The following is a 12,343-nucleotide window of genomic DNA, read 5'->3' as shown; positions in this document are numbered from 1 at the left end:
AAGGAATCACCGTGATTGTGTTCTAGTTCTCTGAAGGCAAATATTTCATGAGCCTCATTTAGCCCTAGTGAGGTTCAACAACAAGAGTGAAATTTAATTGCATGTGAGAATGTGAGAAGCTAATACAATAAAAACAATTTCAGTTTGTAAGTAAGACCTGAAATAATAAAATCTCATTTGATTCAGAGGTTTGCTCTGCCTCATAGAAAAAGGAGAGGTTAAATATGATTATGGACTTGTAGCAGGGTGTTAACAGTTAAGAGGATAAGTCTTAGAGTCAGACTTCCTGAGTTGAAATTCTGGGTCCACCATTAACTTTTTCTGGTGACTATGGAGTAGCTAACATTTCAAGGCTTTAGTGTTCTCATATGTAAAAATTGGATCAATAATCAAACTTCCTTATAGGGCTTTTGAGAAGATTAAATGTGATAATTTATGTAAAGCTTTGGAACAGTGTCTGGTACATAGTAGGTGCACAGTAAATTGTTGTTACAGTGCAATGAAAGTAAAGCCTTTCTAAGGAGTGCTGCTTGGAAATATTCCTTGAGGGTTAATTACGTATCCAAATAAAATTTATAAATGCATTGAAAATCTTAAGATGCTATACAAATGTGAAGTGGTGTTTTTATATTCATGTAAGAAATACCAAAGAATTGTGTGAAATGCACATTCTTACATTGTATTGTTTCTCTGTGGATGTTTGGCAGACATTTAGGAGGATCCTGTAGCTGTCCTTTATTTTATCAGTAATATTTTAAATACTGTACATTTTATTTTGTCTCTGGAGAAGCTTGAAGAGTTTTTTATTTTGTAGCGTGTTTTGGATACTGTCTACCATTGCTTATGCCCTTTTCCAATTCTTTTCAGGGTCCTTTTTCTGCTGTATCTGAAGGCATGGGTAGCAAGAAACTCAGACGAGTGGGTTTATCACAAGAGCTGTGTGACCGTCTGAACAGACATCAGATTGTTACCTGTCAGGTAAAATTTAGGTACTTTTTCTCATGGAGAAACTTTAAGTACAAATTAATTTTAAATATACCCTTAATAACTTGAAAATAAGCCTGAAATGTGAAAATTGAACTTTCTAAAAAAAAAAGAAAAAGATAAATTATAGTGCTTCTCCAAAAGCTAATTTAAAATAACAGGCCACTTAGGTTGTATTTCCAAATGTGATTTCATTTATCCAGATTCCAATATGTTTGCATTTTGGGTCAGGGGAGAATGCTTATAGCATAATGTAAAGTATACTCATGCCATTTATTTGGGATTCTAGAGAAGTTTCATCCACTTGAAAGAAATTTTGCAGTTACATGAGAAATAGGACTTAAATGAGGAGATGGTATTCAAAATGGATTATGTCTCTTGCAAGCAAGAGAAATTAATAGAATAATTTTCCTATCAATGAATGAAAGAAGTAGAGCAGATGTTGCATTTTTTTTTTAAGATTTTATTTATTTGAGAGGGAGAGAGAATGAGAGAGAGCACATGAGAGGGGGGAGGGTCAAGGGAGAAGCAGACTCCCTGTCGAGCAGGGAGCCGATGCGGGAGTCGATCCAGGGACTCCAGGATCATGACCTGAGCCGAAGGCAGTCGCTCAACCAACTGAGCCACCCAGGCGCCCCAGATGTTGCATTTTTAAGCACAATAGTGAAGCAGATCCCTCTTAGGTTAAATAAGGTTTTATGTTAGGATTTAATCCTTAATAAGACAGATTTTCAGCGTATGCTGCAATTTTAAAAAATTGCTTTGTGTGTTAATGGTATTTTGATTCCTCTTACACATCTAATAACCCTCATGTACATACTTGAAGACACTCTTAAAAGTATGAGACTTAACATTTCATTCCATAGTCAGTTTTATTGTCTCAATTACTAAATACTTCCTCTGAATGATCTCATAGCTTAGTAAGAAACCCATTTCAACCTGACACATTCTGGTGTCTGTGCCCAAATTCTGGCCTAGGGCGGTGCTCATATACACCTGGGTTGGAGGCTGCTGCTATGTGATGTTACTTGATATGTCCTCTGATACATGCTAACTAAATTGGAGAATTAGAAGATAAGTTTATGGCATCATATCTTTCAGTTAAGGCATATGTAGGGGGAAATACTATAAGAAACATATAAACCTTTGATCTACAACAAATTATGCTTTATTTATACATGGATACTGTCCATGAAAAGTTTCTTTTTAATTCCAATATCTTTGTTGCACAAATATGTTTAAAATAGTCTTTTTATTGTCTCTTTAGGACTTTTTATGTCTTTCCCCACTGGAGCTTATGAAGATGACTGGCCTTAGTTATGGAGGTGTCCATGAACTTATATGTATGGTCAGCAGGGCCTGTGCCCCACAGATGCAAACGGTATATATATGTATTTTATTATGCTTTGGTTATGATTTTTGCGATCATTCTTTATCTCATTTAAAATCTTTTTTGGGGGGCGCTTGGGTGGCACAGTTGGTTAAGCAACCAACTCTTGGTTTCGGCTTAGATCATGATCTCAGGGTCATGAGACTGAGACCTGTGTTGGGCTCCACTTTCAGTGGGGAGTCTGCTTAAGACTCTCCCTCTGCCTTTCCCCTCGGTATGCATGCATACATGCATGCACATTCTCTCTCAGATAAATAAATCTTTTAAAAAAAAATCTCTTTTGAGATGAGGCAAAAGCAAAAATAGAGATGAACACCTCAAAAATATTGATTCACACCATCGAGTTAGTCCTTTAATGAGAATATATGTGAAAAATTTATGTAGTTCATGGGAGACAGTTCCTAATTATGGGAATGAGGAAGGAACAGGAAGTTTTTTCCTCTGTAGCTAATAGTGATATTTCAAAAGGTCATCTTTGTCTTTTGTTTGTTTGGGTAGAATTTGTGGGTCTCATGGTTAAGTTATAATATACTCCTAATTTTAGAATACCCCTGTCTCTGTAATACTAACTTTTATCATCATCAGTCTACATCATAAAGTACATATATTGTATTTACACTTGCTTATTGATTGAATAAATAATACTTAAGAACTTTGCTCACTCTTTTTTTTTTTTTTAAAGATGTTATTTATTTATTTGAGAGAGAGAGAGTGCGAGTGAGCCTGAGCTGGGGAGAAGGGCAGAGGGAGAGGGAGCAGCAGACTCTTGTTGAGTGCAGAGCCTGAGCAGGGCTTGATCCGAGATCATGACCTGTGCCGAAGGCAGCTGCTTAACCGACTGAGCCACCTAGGCACCCAAAAACTTTGCTCACCCTTGAGAAGAGTTAAAGTCTTTTATAACAAATCCTTATCAAGTTGTAGTATTTTTTTATACTTTCTGTTTCATAACTTTAGCTTTTCAACATGTGGGTTTAGTGCATGGTTTGAAAATATCTTGTTTTCCCAGAATAAGAGTGCCTAAAAGTCTGTTCAGTGCTTTACAAATGTATTTATTTAGGTGGACTATAGATTACTTACCTTATACCTTATACTGAAATTTGGTAACCACTGAGCAATAAAGTGGGGTTCAATTCTATGAAGTGGGAAGGAAGGGATGTTAGTGTCATTTGAAAATTCTGAAATTAATGAATAGATAGTCTTTTCTTTTGTTCAGATTTAGCTTGTGATCTAAGAAAATACCTCATAGGCAAAGTAGCCAGAAGAATACGAATTGGAGCTGGGGATTGGCACTGTCTTAGCTTTGTCATTGACCTTGGTACTTTGAACAGCTCGCTTTGTTTTATGGGAGAAGGAAGAGAGCTAAAATAGTAAGTGATGATTCTGTGACCAGGTTCAAATTAACTTGTTTCTATTTTGAAGCTTGTAAAGCACCAAGAAAGTGTTTTAGTTTGACGTGTGTCATTCTGTTTGGTCAATATCTATGGCATATTTCTAGTTAGGGGATTAGTTAGGGGAGAGCATGGGCAGGAAATTCACCTTTCATCTCCACTTCTGCTACCACTTCAGCCATGGTTTCAATACCATTCCAAATGCCGTTTCAAGAAGCCATCTTTCTCCTTTGTTGTATGTTCATTTCTGTAGCATTCTGTAGATTTGGGTCTTGCTTCAAACGTTGGCTTAGCATCAGTTCATTTTTCCAGGGAAGATTTTTTTTTGTTCATTTATATATTCCTTTAACTAGTATTTATTTCATGCCAACCATGTAGCAGGTACTCTGTCAGGTCCTGGCGATCTTGTAGTGAACATGGTAACATCCTGCCCTCATGCAGCTTACAGTCTAGTGGGAGAAGTCAGACATTACACATATAATTACATAAACGGTTATTTGTAGTAATGATAAGTCCTATCAAGGAAAAGTACAAAAAGCTCTGAAACTTAGTAACAGGGTACATTACTTAGTTCTGGGGTTGGGAAGGGCTCCTCCTGGGAAGTGACACTTTAGCTAAAACCTGAAGGATGAATAGGGGAGAGATAGGCAAAGTCAGGAAGGAGGTGAGCATGGAGGAGTCTGCAGGCAGTGGGACCGGGATGTGCAAAAGCCCTGTGAAGAGAAGGAGAATGGTGTTTCCTGGCAGTAAAACAAGGCTGGTGTGAATGGAACATAGCGGTGAGGAGCAGATTGACCTCAGAGATGAAGTCAGAGAAGCAAGCAGGAGTCAGATCATGGGGCTTACAGACCATGTAAAGGATTTTGAACTTTATTCTGAGAGCAATAAAAAGTCATAAAGGTTATAATCTGTGTTTTTAAAAACTCAGTCTTGCACAGAGACTTTATCAAAAACATGATTGCAGGCACATCTCAGGCTGACTGTGCTGTCCTGATTGTTGCATGCTGCTGTTGGTGAATTTGAAACAGGTGTCTCCAAGAATGGGCAGGCCCATGAGCAAGCCCTTCTGGCTTACGCACTGGGTGTAAAACAACTAATTGTTGGTGTTAACAAAATGGATTCCACTCAGCCACCCTACAGCCAGAAGAGATAGGAGGAAATTGTTAAGGAAGTCAGCACCTACATTAAGAAAATTGGCTACAGCCCTGACACAGAATCATTTGTGCCAATTTCTAGTTGGAATGGTGACAACATGCTGGAGCCAAGTGCTAACATGCCTCGGTTCAAGGGATGGAAAGTCACCCACAAAGGTGGGAATGCTGGTGGAACCACACTGCCTGAAGCTCTGGATGGCATTTCTGCCACCAGCTCATCCAACTGACAGGTCCTTGTGTTTGCCTCTCCAGGATGTCTACAAAATTGGTGGTATTGGTACTGTCCCTGTGGCCTGAGTGGAGACTGGTGTTCTTAAACCTGGCATGGTGGTCACCTTTGCTCTAGTCAATGTTAAAACTGAAGTCTGTTGAAATGCACCGTGAAACTTTGAGTGAAGCTCTTCCTGCAGACAATGTGGGCTTCAGTGTCAAGAATAATGTATCTGGGGGCACCTGGGTGGCCCAGTTGGTTGAGCGTCTGCCTTCAGCTTAGGTCATGATCCCAGGGTTCTGGGATCAAGCCCCATGGCAGGTTCCCTGTTCAGAGGGGAGCCTGTTTCTCTCTCTCCCCCTTGCTTGTGTTCTCTCTCCCTATGTTTGTCTCTCTCAAATAAATAAAAATAATATTAAAAAAGGAATGATGGATCTGCCAAAGATGTTCATCGTGGCAATGTGCCTGGTGACAGCAAAAATGACCCACCCATGGAAGCAGCTGGCTTCACAGCTCAGGTGATTATCCTGAACCATCCAGGCCAAATCAGTGTTGGATATGCACCTGTGCTGGATTGTGACCCAGCTCACATTGCTTGCAGGTTTGCTGAGCTGAAGGAGAAGATAGATCATTATTCTGGAAAAAAGCCGGAAGATGGTCCCAAGTTCTTGAAATCTGGTGATGCTGCCATTGTTGATATGGTTCCTGGCAAGCCTATGCATGTCAAGAGCTTCTCTGACTATCCTCCTGTGGCCCGTTTTACTGTTGGTGACATGAGACAGACAGTTGCTGTGGGCGTCATCAAAGCAGTGGATAAGAAGGCTGCTGGAGCTGGCCAGGTCACCAAGTCTGCCCAGAAAGCTCAGAGGCTAAATGAATATTATCCCCAATACCTGCCACCCCAGTCTTCATCAGTGGTGGAAGAAAGGTCTCAGGACTGTTTGTGTCAAATGGCCAATTAAGTTTAATAGTAAAAGACTGGTTAAAGATAACAATGCATGGCAAAACCTTCGGAAGGAAAGGAGAATGTTTTGTGGACCATTTGTTTTTTTGTGTGTATGTGTGGCAGTTTCAAGTTATTAATTTTTAAAATCAGTACTTTTTAATGGACACAACTTGACCAAAAATCTGTCACAGAATTTTGAGACCCATTAAAACAAAAGTTTAATGATAAACAACAACAACAACTCAGTCTTGAACATAGATAAGTGATTGAAAAGGAGTAGGAAAATATTTGTGAAGACCAGTTAGGTACCTACTCCCGTATTCCAGACAGAAAGTGATTGTAACTTGCATTATTAGTGTGGTGTCAGTGCAGATGGCATAATGTTAGTTGTTATGAGAGATGTTTAGGAGGGAGAATGAATAGGATTGGTGATTGTTTGCTGGTGGGTGTTGGTGAGATACAGGAAAGTGACAGATGATTCCTTGATTTTTTTGCTTTGGGAAACTGGATAGTCCCACTTCCTGAGATAAGGAATGCTGGAAAGAGGATCAGGCTTGAGGGAGGCAGATCATGAATTTAATTTAGTACTTCCTGAATGTAAGGTGCTTATAAAACATTGAGTGGAGATACTAAGCAGGCAGTTTGATACGTGGATCTGGAATCTGAGGTAGAGGTCTGTCGTAGCAGTATACATTTGGGAGCCATCAGTGTAAATATGTGATAATGAGATAAGTGTATCCAAGACCAAGTTCTGAGCAAAGCCAACAGTTAAGATCAGATTAAATAATGATGCGTCTGAGAAGAAGCAGCCACCAATAGGGAAGAAAAACTGGTGGAGTGGCATACCAAAATATTCCTTTTTATTTCATTTATATACATATTATCATTGCTGAAGTCTTTGTTCCTTCATTTCAGTCTTTTTTATGTGTCACTAAATCTATTATTCTAGTGATTAGTGTACTTATAGTTGCTAAGGAAGTACTTCAGTGTTGACAGATTGGGCAGCCTTTACACGTTTGATAAAATGTCCCCAGGCCCACCTATCAGACAACAGCCTGATATATTGCAGACAATATTCAGACATTTCTAAATCAGATGCTACCACATGACTTTTTTCTGTAGCTTTTCTTTTCTTTTTTTAATGTACCTGGGTATAGCCTTAGAAAAATGTGATAATCCATGGTTTAAATGATCTAAGAATTTAATAGGTGAGATTGGACAGAGATGGGCAATTTATGGCTTATAAATATTAATATGCCAGTTTTCCTACATTCTCACAGAAGCAGAAGGGCCTTGGATTTCATACATAGATTTATTAAGTTGTAAACTTTAAATGGTTAAAAACCCTGTCTCTGTTTCTTTTTTTTTTAGAAGGTTTTGAGGAATCTCCTCTCCTGTTTTTTTTTTTTTTTTAAGGTTTTATTTATTTATTTGACAGAGAGAGTGAGAGAGCACAAGCAGGGAACCCGATGTAGGACTCGATCCCAGGACCCTGGGATCACTACCCGAGGCGAAGGCAGAAGCTCAACCATCTGAGCCACCCAGGCTCCCCCGTCTCTGTTTCTGTTCCCAGAGTTTATCATAGTATATGTATGGCATGCAGTAGGTACTCAGTATTTGTTGAATGAATGAATGAATGAATGAATAATTACAGTTCTATGGCCTGATCTCAGTTTATTTGGACAATTTAATAAAATAGTAGTAATTTTTAACGTTAAAAATTGCAGAGGTAAGCGTTCTTAAACATTGCTAGGTATGTAATCACATTAATCACATCTTTAAAGGCCCTTTTTCAGAAGAAGGTAACATTCACAGGTTCCAAGGATTTGATGCAGATATCTTTTGGGGGGCTGTTTATCAGGCTACCGTACCTACCTTCAGGCTATTCTTCACAGACCAACCTTGGTTTGAAAAGATAACTTGAGCATGTCATTCCTTGTTGCTCTCCACATTGACCCCAGACTTCCAACAAGGTTCTTACATGATTTGGCTCCTGCTTATTTCTCCAGCCTCATCACTGGCCCCACTGTGACCACACTCCCTCTTTCAACCCTTCTAAATGAACTCTTCATTTTTTGTAGTTTTTATTCCCATTTTCTCCCTTTCTTTGTACGTTCTGTCTCTTTGGGAGGAACATGCATATTTCCTTTGCTTAACAGCTATTTCACATTTTAGCTCAGACATCCAGCTCCTTCTGAAGTCTTCCTGGATCACAAAATCCATAGATCAGGTACACTGCCTCTGTGAATCCTCTTTCCCTGTCATGGTATCTCTGATAACTGTATTGTAATTGCCTAGTTTCCAGTCCTGATTTCAATTGCAGGGTGACCGTAGGTACTGTGAGGGCAGGGCCTGTCTCTTCTGTCATATCCCCAGAGTCTGGCATGGTCTCTGGCATGGACTAAATCTTTGTTTAACAAATAAATGTTTGAGGAAGAGAGAGATGAATTGGGGTTCCAGCTGCTAGAAATTGAGGTTTGGAGTTGTTCTCTTGTTTTGAATAAGCATGGAGATTGAAAAGAATGTCTTTTTCTCGTTCAGGCTTATGGGATGAAGATGCAAATGTCTTCCTCTATCTCACCAGCCTTCTTAGCTACAACCCTTTCTGCATTGGATGAAGCCCTGCACGGTGGTGTGGCTTGTGGATCCCTCACAGAGGTAAAGGAGAAGCTTTCCAAACCTCCCATTTACCTATAACTTTCAGAGCCAGGGGAAAAAGTTTAGTTGAAAAACATGAATTATTTCATGCCTCAAGGGCATGGTTCTCCACTCAGGACCTAGTATAGTCGCTTTGCAAAAATAAAGATATTCAAAACCGTCCTTGCTGACCACCTAAAGTCTGCTTAGGTTGCTGTTTCTTAAAATTAACTTAGAAAATGATGAATATTATGAAATAGTATGAAACAATTTGGGGGAATTAAAAAAGGAACACTACTTAGTGTATTAGGAAGGAAACTTTGAAATTTTATTAACATGTGGGCAAATCATAGTATTAAACTGAAGCGAGTTTAATAACATATAAATGTGTTTTTATTTATATAAAATATAAATATTTATAAAATTTATAAATATTTATATTTATACCTATAATTTATAAAAATACCTAAAATTTATAAAAAAAATAAAAATTTATAAAAAATTTTTTGTGTTGGGTGTTGGTGAGATACCAACACCCAACACAAATGGGTTTCTGTTGTAGATAAAATTTGGTTCTAGGATGTGATAGGTTGTGTTAGTTATGTATATTTGCACAACAAATTACTTCAAAATGAAGTGGCTTAAAAACAACAATTAATACTTGCTATTTCTGTTTCTTTGGGAGCGGCTTAGCTCAGAAATATTGGTGAGGGATGCAATATCTTGAAGGCTTTGTGGGGCTGGAGGGTATTTCCAAGAGGGCTCACTCACATAACTGGGAAGTTCTTGCTGGTTGTTGGTAGGAGGTCACAGTTCCTCTCCAAGTGGGCTCTTCCACAGGCTGCTTGAGTTCCTCATGACATGGTGGCTGACTTCCCCTAGGGTGAGTAATCCAAAAGAAGGCAAGATGGAAGTGGCGATGCCTTTGATGATTTAGCTGTGGAAGTTACATACCGTTAATTTCTGCCACATTCTCTTCTTTAGAAGCGAGTCATTAAGTACAGCTCATGTTCTAGGAAAGGCAAAATTGGGTCTACTTTTTGAAAGAAGTGTCAAGAATTCAAGGACATTTTCTTTCTTTCAGAGAGGGGAAGAGGGGAGGGGCAGAGGGAGAGAGAGAATCTCAAGCAGGCTCCATGTGGGGCTTGATCTCACAGCCCTGAGATCATGCCTGAGCCAAAAATCAAGAGTTGGACACTTAACTGACTGAGCCACCCAGGTGCCCCAAGGACATTTTTTTTAACTGAATAAATTGGACATGTAATATTATGTAAGGTTAAGGTTTTCATTATGTTACTTTAATGCATTGCTATATTGTAATATGATTGCTGATATATCAATATTTATCACATTACACAATTATAGTACAATATTATTGTCTGTATTCATTAGACTGCATTAGATCGCTATTGCTTATTTACTTTTCATTACAAGTTTGTACTGTTAAACACCATCACTTTTTTTTTTTTAAAGATTTATTTATTTTAGAGAGAGAGAGATAGAGGGCACAGGTGAGCGGGGAAGGGGATGAGGGGCAGTGGGAAAGAATCTCCTGCCGAGCATGGAGCCTGGTGCAGGGCTCAATCTCAAGACCCTGAGATCATGACCTGAGCTGAAATCAAGAGTTGGACACAACAACTGAGCCACCCAGGTGCCCCAAACACCAGCACTCTTATCTCCCCACCCCACCCCCTTTTAACCACCATTTTACTCTGTTTTTTTTTTACAGGTTTAACTTTTTTAGATTCCACATATAACTGATATCGTACAGTACATTTCTTTGTCTGACTTATCTTGCTTAGTATAATGTACTCAGGGTCCATTCATGTTGTTGCTAATGAGAGGTTATCTTCCCTCCTCATGGCTGAGTAATATTCCATTGTGTATATATGCCGCATTTTTAAATCCATTCATCTGTGTTGGGCATTTAGGTTGTTTCCATATCTTGGCTATTGAGAATACTACTATGATAAACATTGGAGTGCAGATATCTTGATGAAATTGTTTTTATTTCCTTTGGGTATATATCCAGAAGAGGAATTTCTGAGTTGTATATAGATCTATTTTTAATTTTTTGAGGAACCTCTATATTTTCCATAGTGAGATTGAAGATATTTAAAAACCACCACAGTTCTTTTCCTTGCAAGCTGCATTGGCGTGCTTACTGGTCCAGTGTGACTCATGGACTTAACCAGGATACTCCTGAGGAACTTCTTGCTTGAGAGTTCTAGGAGCATAGATACTTTAAGCAAACTTCTAAGCAAGAGCAGACTCGGACATTCTGATAGTCATAAATTCAGGTGTAGATTTTTTTTCTTGAAGATGGGCATTCTGTTTTAGATACTATACCTTATTTTATGCCCTGTCTTCTAAGAAAGATTTAAAAATGTGTGTGTACTATGCTTGGAGGATGCCTATTAGATAGTTGATAAATGAGCGAGAGACTCTTTAAAGAAAACAAAAAAACCCTGCTGTTGCAGGGTACTGCCACCAGATGGTGCCAGAATCCTATTGTATGTAATCTTTTTGCACTCTAGCTGGACCTCTTCAAATGAGTTTATAACAGCGGTGTTCCATACTTATAAAGTTATTTAAATAGCAAATATTGAACTTAAGATTAACCAACACCTACTTTTTTATTTTCTAAGTTTTAGAATAATTTTTAATACTTTTTCACTTGGCATTTGTCAATTCTTTCTGAATCCAAGTGGTAGTTACAAGCCATATTGGTATTTTGTCATAATCTCTCTTGGCTGACTTGGAGCATGAATACTTTGACTGCTTATTAGTGGCCAGTTCTTTACTTTCTGTTTTAGTTACAGGTAGCCTCTTCAGTTATTTTGGGATTTTTTTCAGCTGAGTATAGGGAGTATTTCTGTTTACCTTTTAATAACAAAATTTTAATGTATATTTTATATATATGTATAAGATTAAATATATCCTGCATGTGTAATTTATGAAGTCTTTTGACCCTATGACTTAGTAAGAACCAGAACAATACCAAAACCATTGAAACTAATGGTCTTCTCCCTGATCCTATCTTTGGCCTTCTATTGAGATGTGTATGTGTATTCCTGAATTTTTACCATTCCTATAATTTTTTTCCGTATAGTTTTCTTTTACCATCTATGTACTTAAATAGGAGCTATAACAACATTTTATTTAGTTTTGCTTAATTTTGAGCTCTATTAAATCATTTCTGTGATTAAATCATATCTCTTCTATGAATTGCTTTTTTTACCTAATAGTGTTTTCTAAGATTTATCCATGTTGTTTCAGGTAGCAGGAGTATAATTCCCTTTTACTGATGTATCATATTCCATTTTGAAAATATGCCACAATTTATTTAGCTTTTTTTCCTGTGAGTGAACTTTTGGGTTGTTTCTAGTTTGCTGCTAATATAAACAAGTCCTATGAAAATTGTTGTACATGTCCCCTGCATCACATGTATAAGTATTTCTCTAGGGCAGGGATTGGCAAAACTACTGCCCAATGATCAAATCTAGCTTGATGTCTGTTTTTGTAAATAAAGTTTTATTATAATACAACTATGCTAATTTGTTTATGTTTTGTTTGCTGATGTTTATATGATAGAAGGCAGAGTCGAGTTAGTTGTGGCAAAGATCTCATGGT

At 38.0% G+C, this 12,343-nt stretch overlaps 1 protein-coding gene across 3 annotated transcripts in view; it reads left to right on the top strand.

Moving 5' to 3' along the window:
• The window catches only part of RAD51B (RAD51 paralog B), a 567,235-nt gene that overhangs the window by 2,435 nt on the left and 552,457 nt on the right, over positions 1 to 12,343 (top strand). For all 3 annotated transcript variants that reach the window (XM_028122766.2, XM_028122656.2, XM_028122716.2), the window contains exons 2-4: positions 868 to 978; positions 2,252 to 2,365; positions 8,615 to 8,731. In XM_028122766.2, the coding sequence (XP_027978567.1) occupies positions 895 to 978; positions 2,252 to 2,365; positions 8,615 to 8,731 (315 nt within the window). In that variant the 5' untranslated portion in view covers positions 868 to 894. The remainder of the gene's footprint in view (positions 1 to 867; positions 979 to 2,251; positions 2,366 to 8,614; positions 8,732 to 12,343) is intronic.

This window comes from Eumetopias jubatus, unplaced genomic scaffold, assembly GCF_037043125.1.
Source record: "Eumetopias jubatus isolate StellerSeaLion01/CBP00866 unplaced genomic scaffold, mEumJub1_p1.0 scaffold_7, whole genome shotgun sequence".
NCBI classification, from domain to species: domain Eukaryota; kingdom Metazoa; phylum Chordata; class Mammalia; order Carnivora; family Otariidae; genus Eumetopias; species Eumetopias jubatus.
This window is presented reverse-complemented; position numbering and strand designations above follow the sequence as displayed.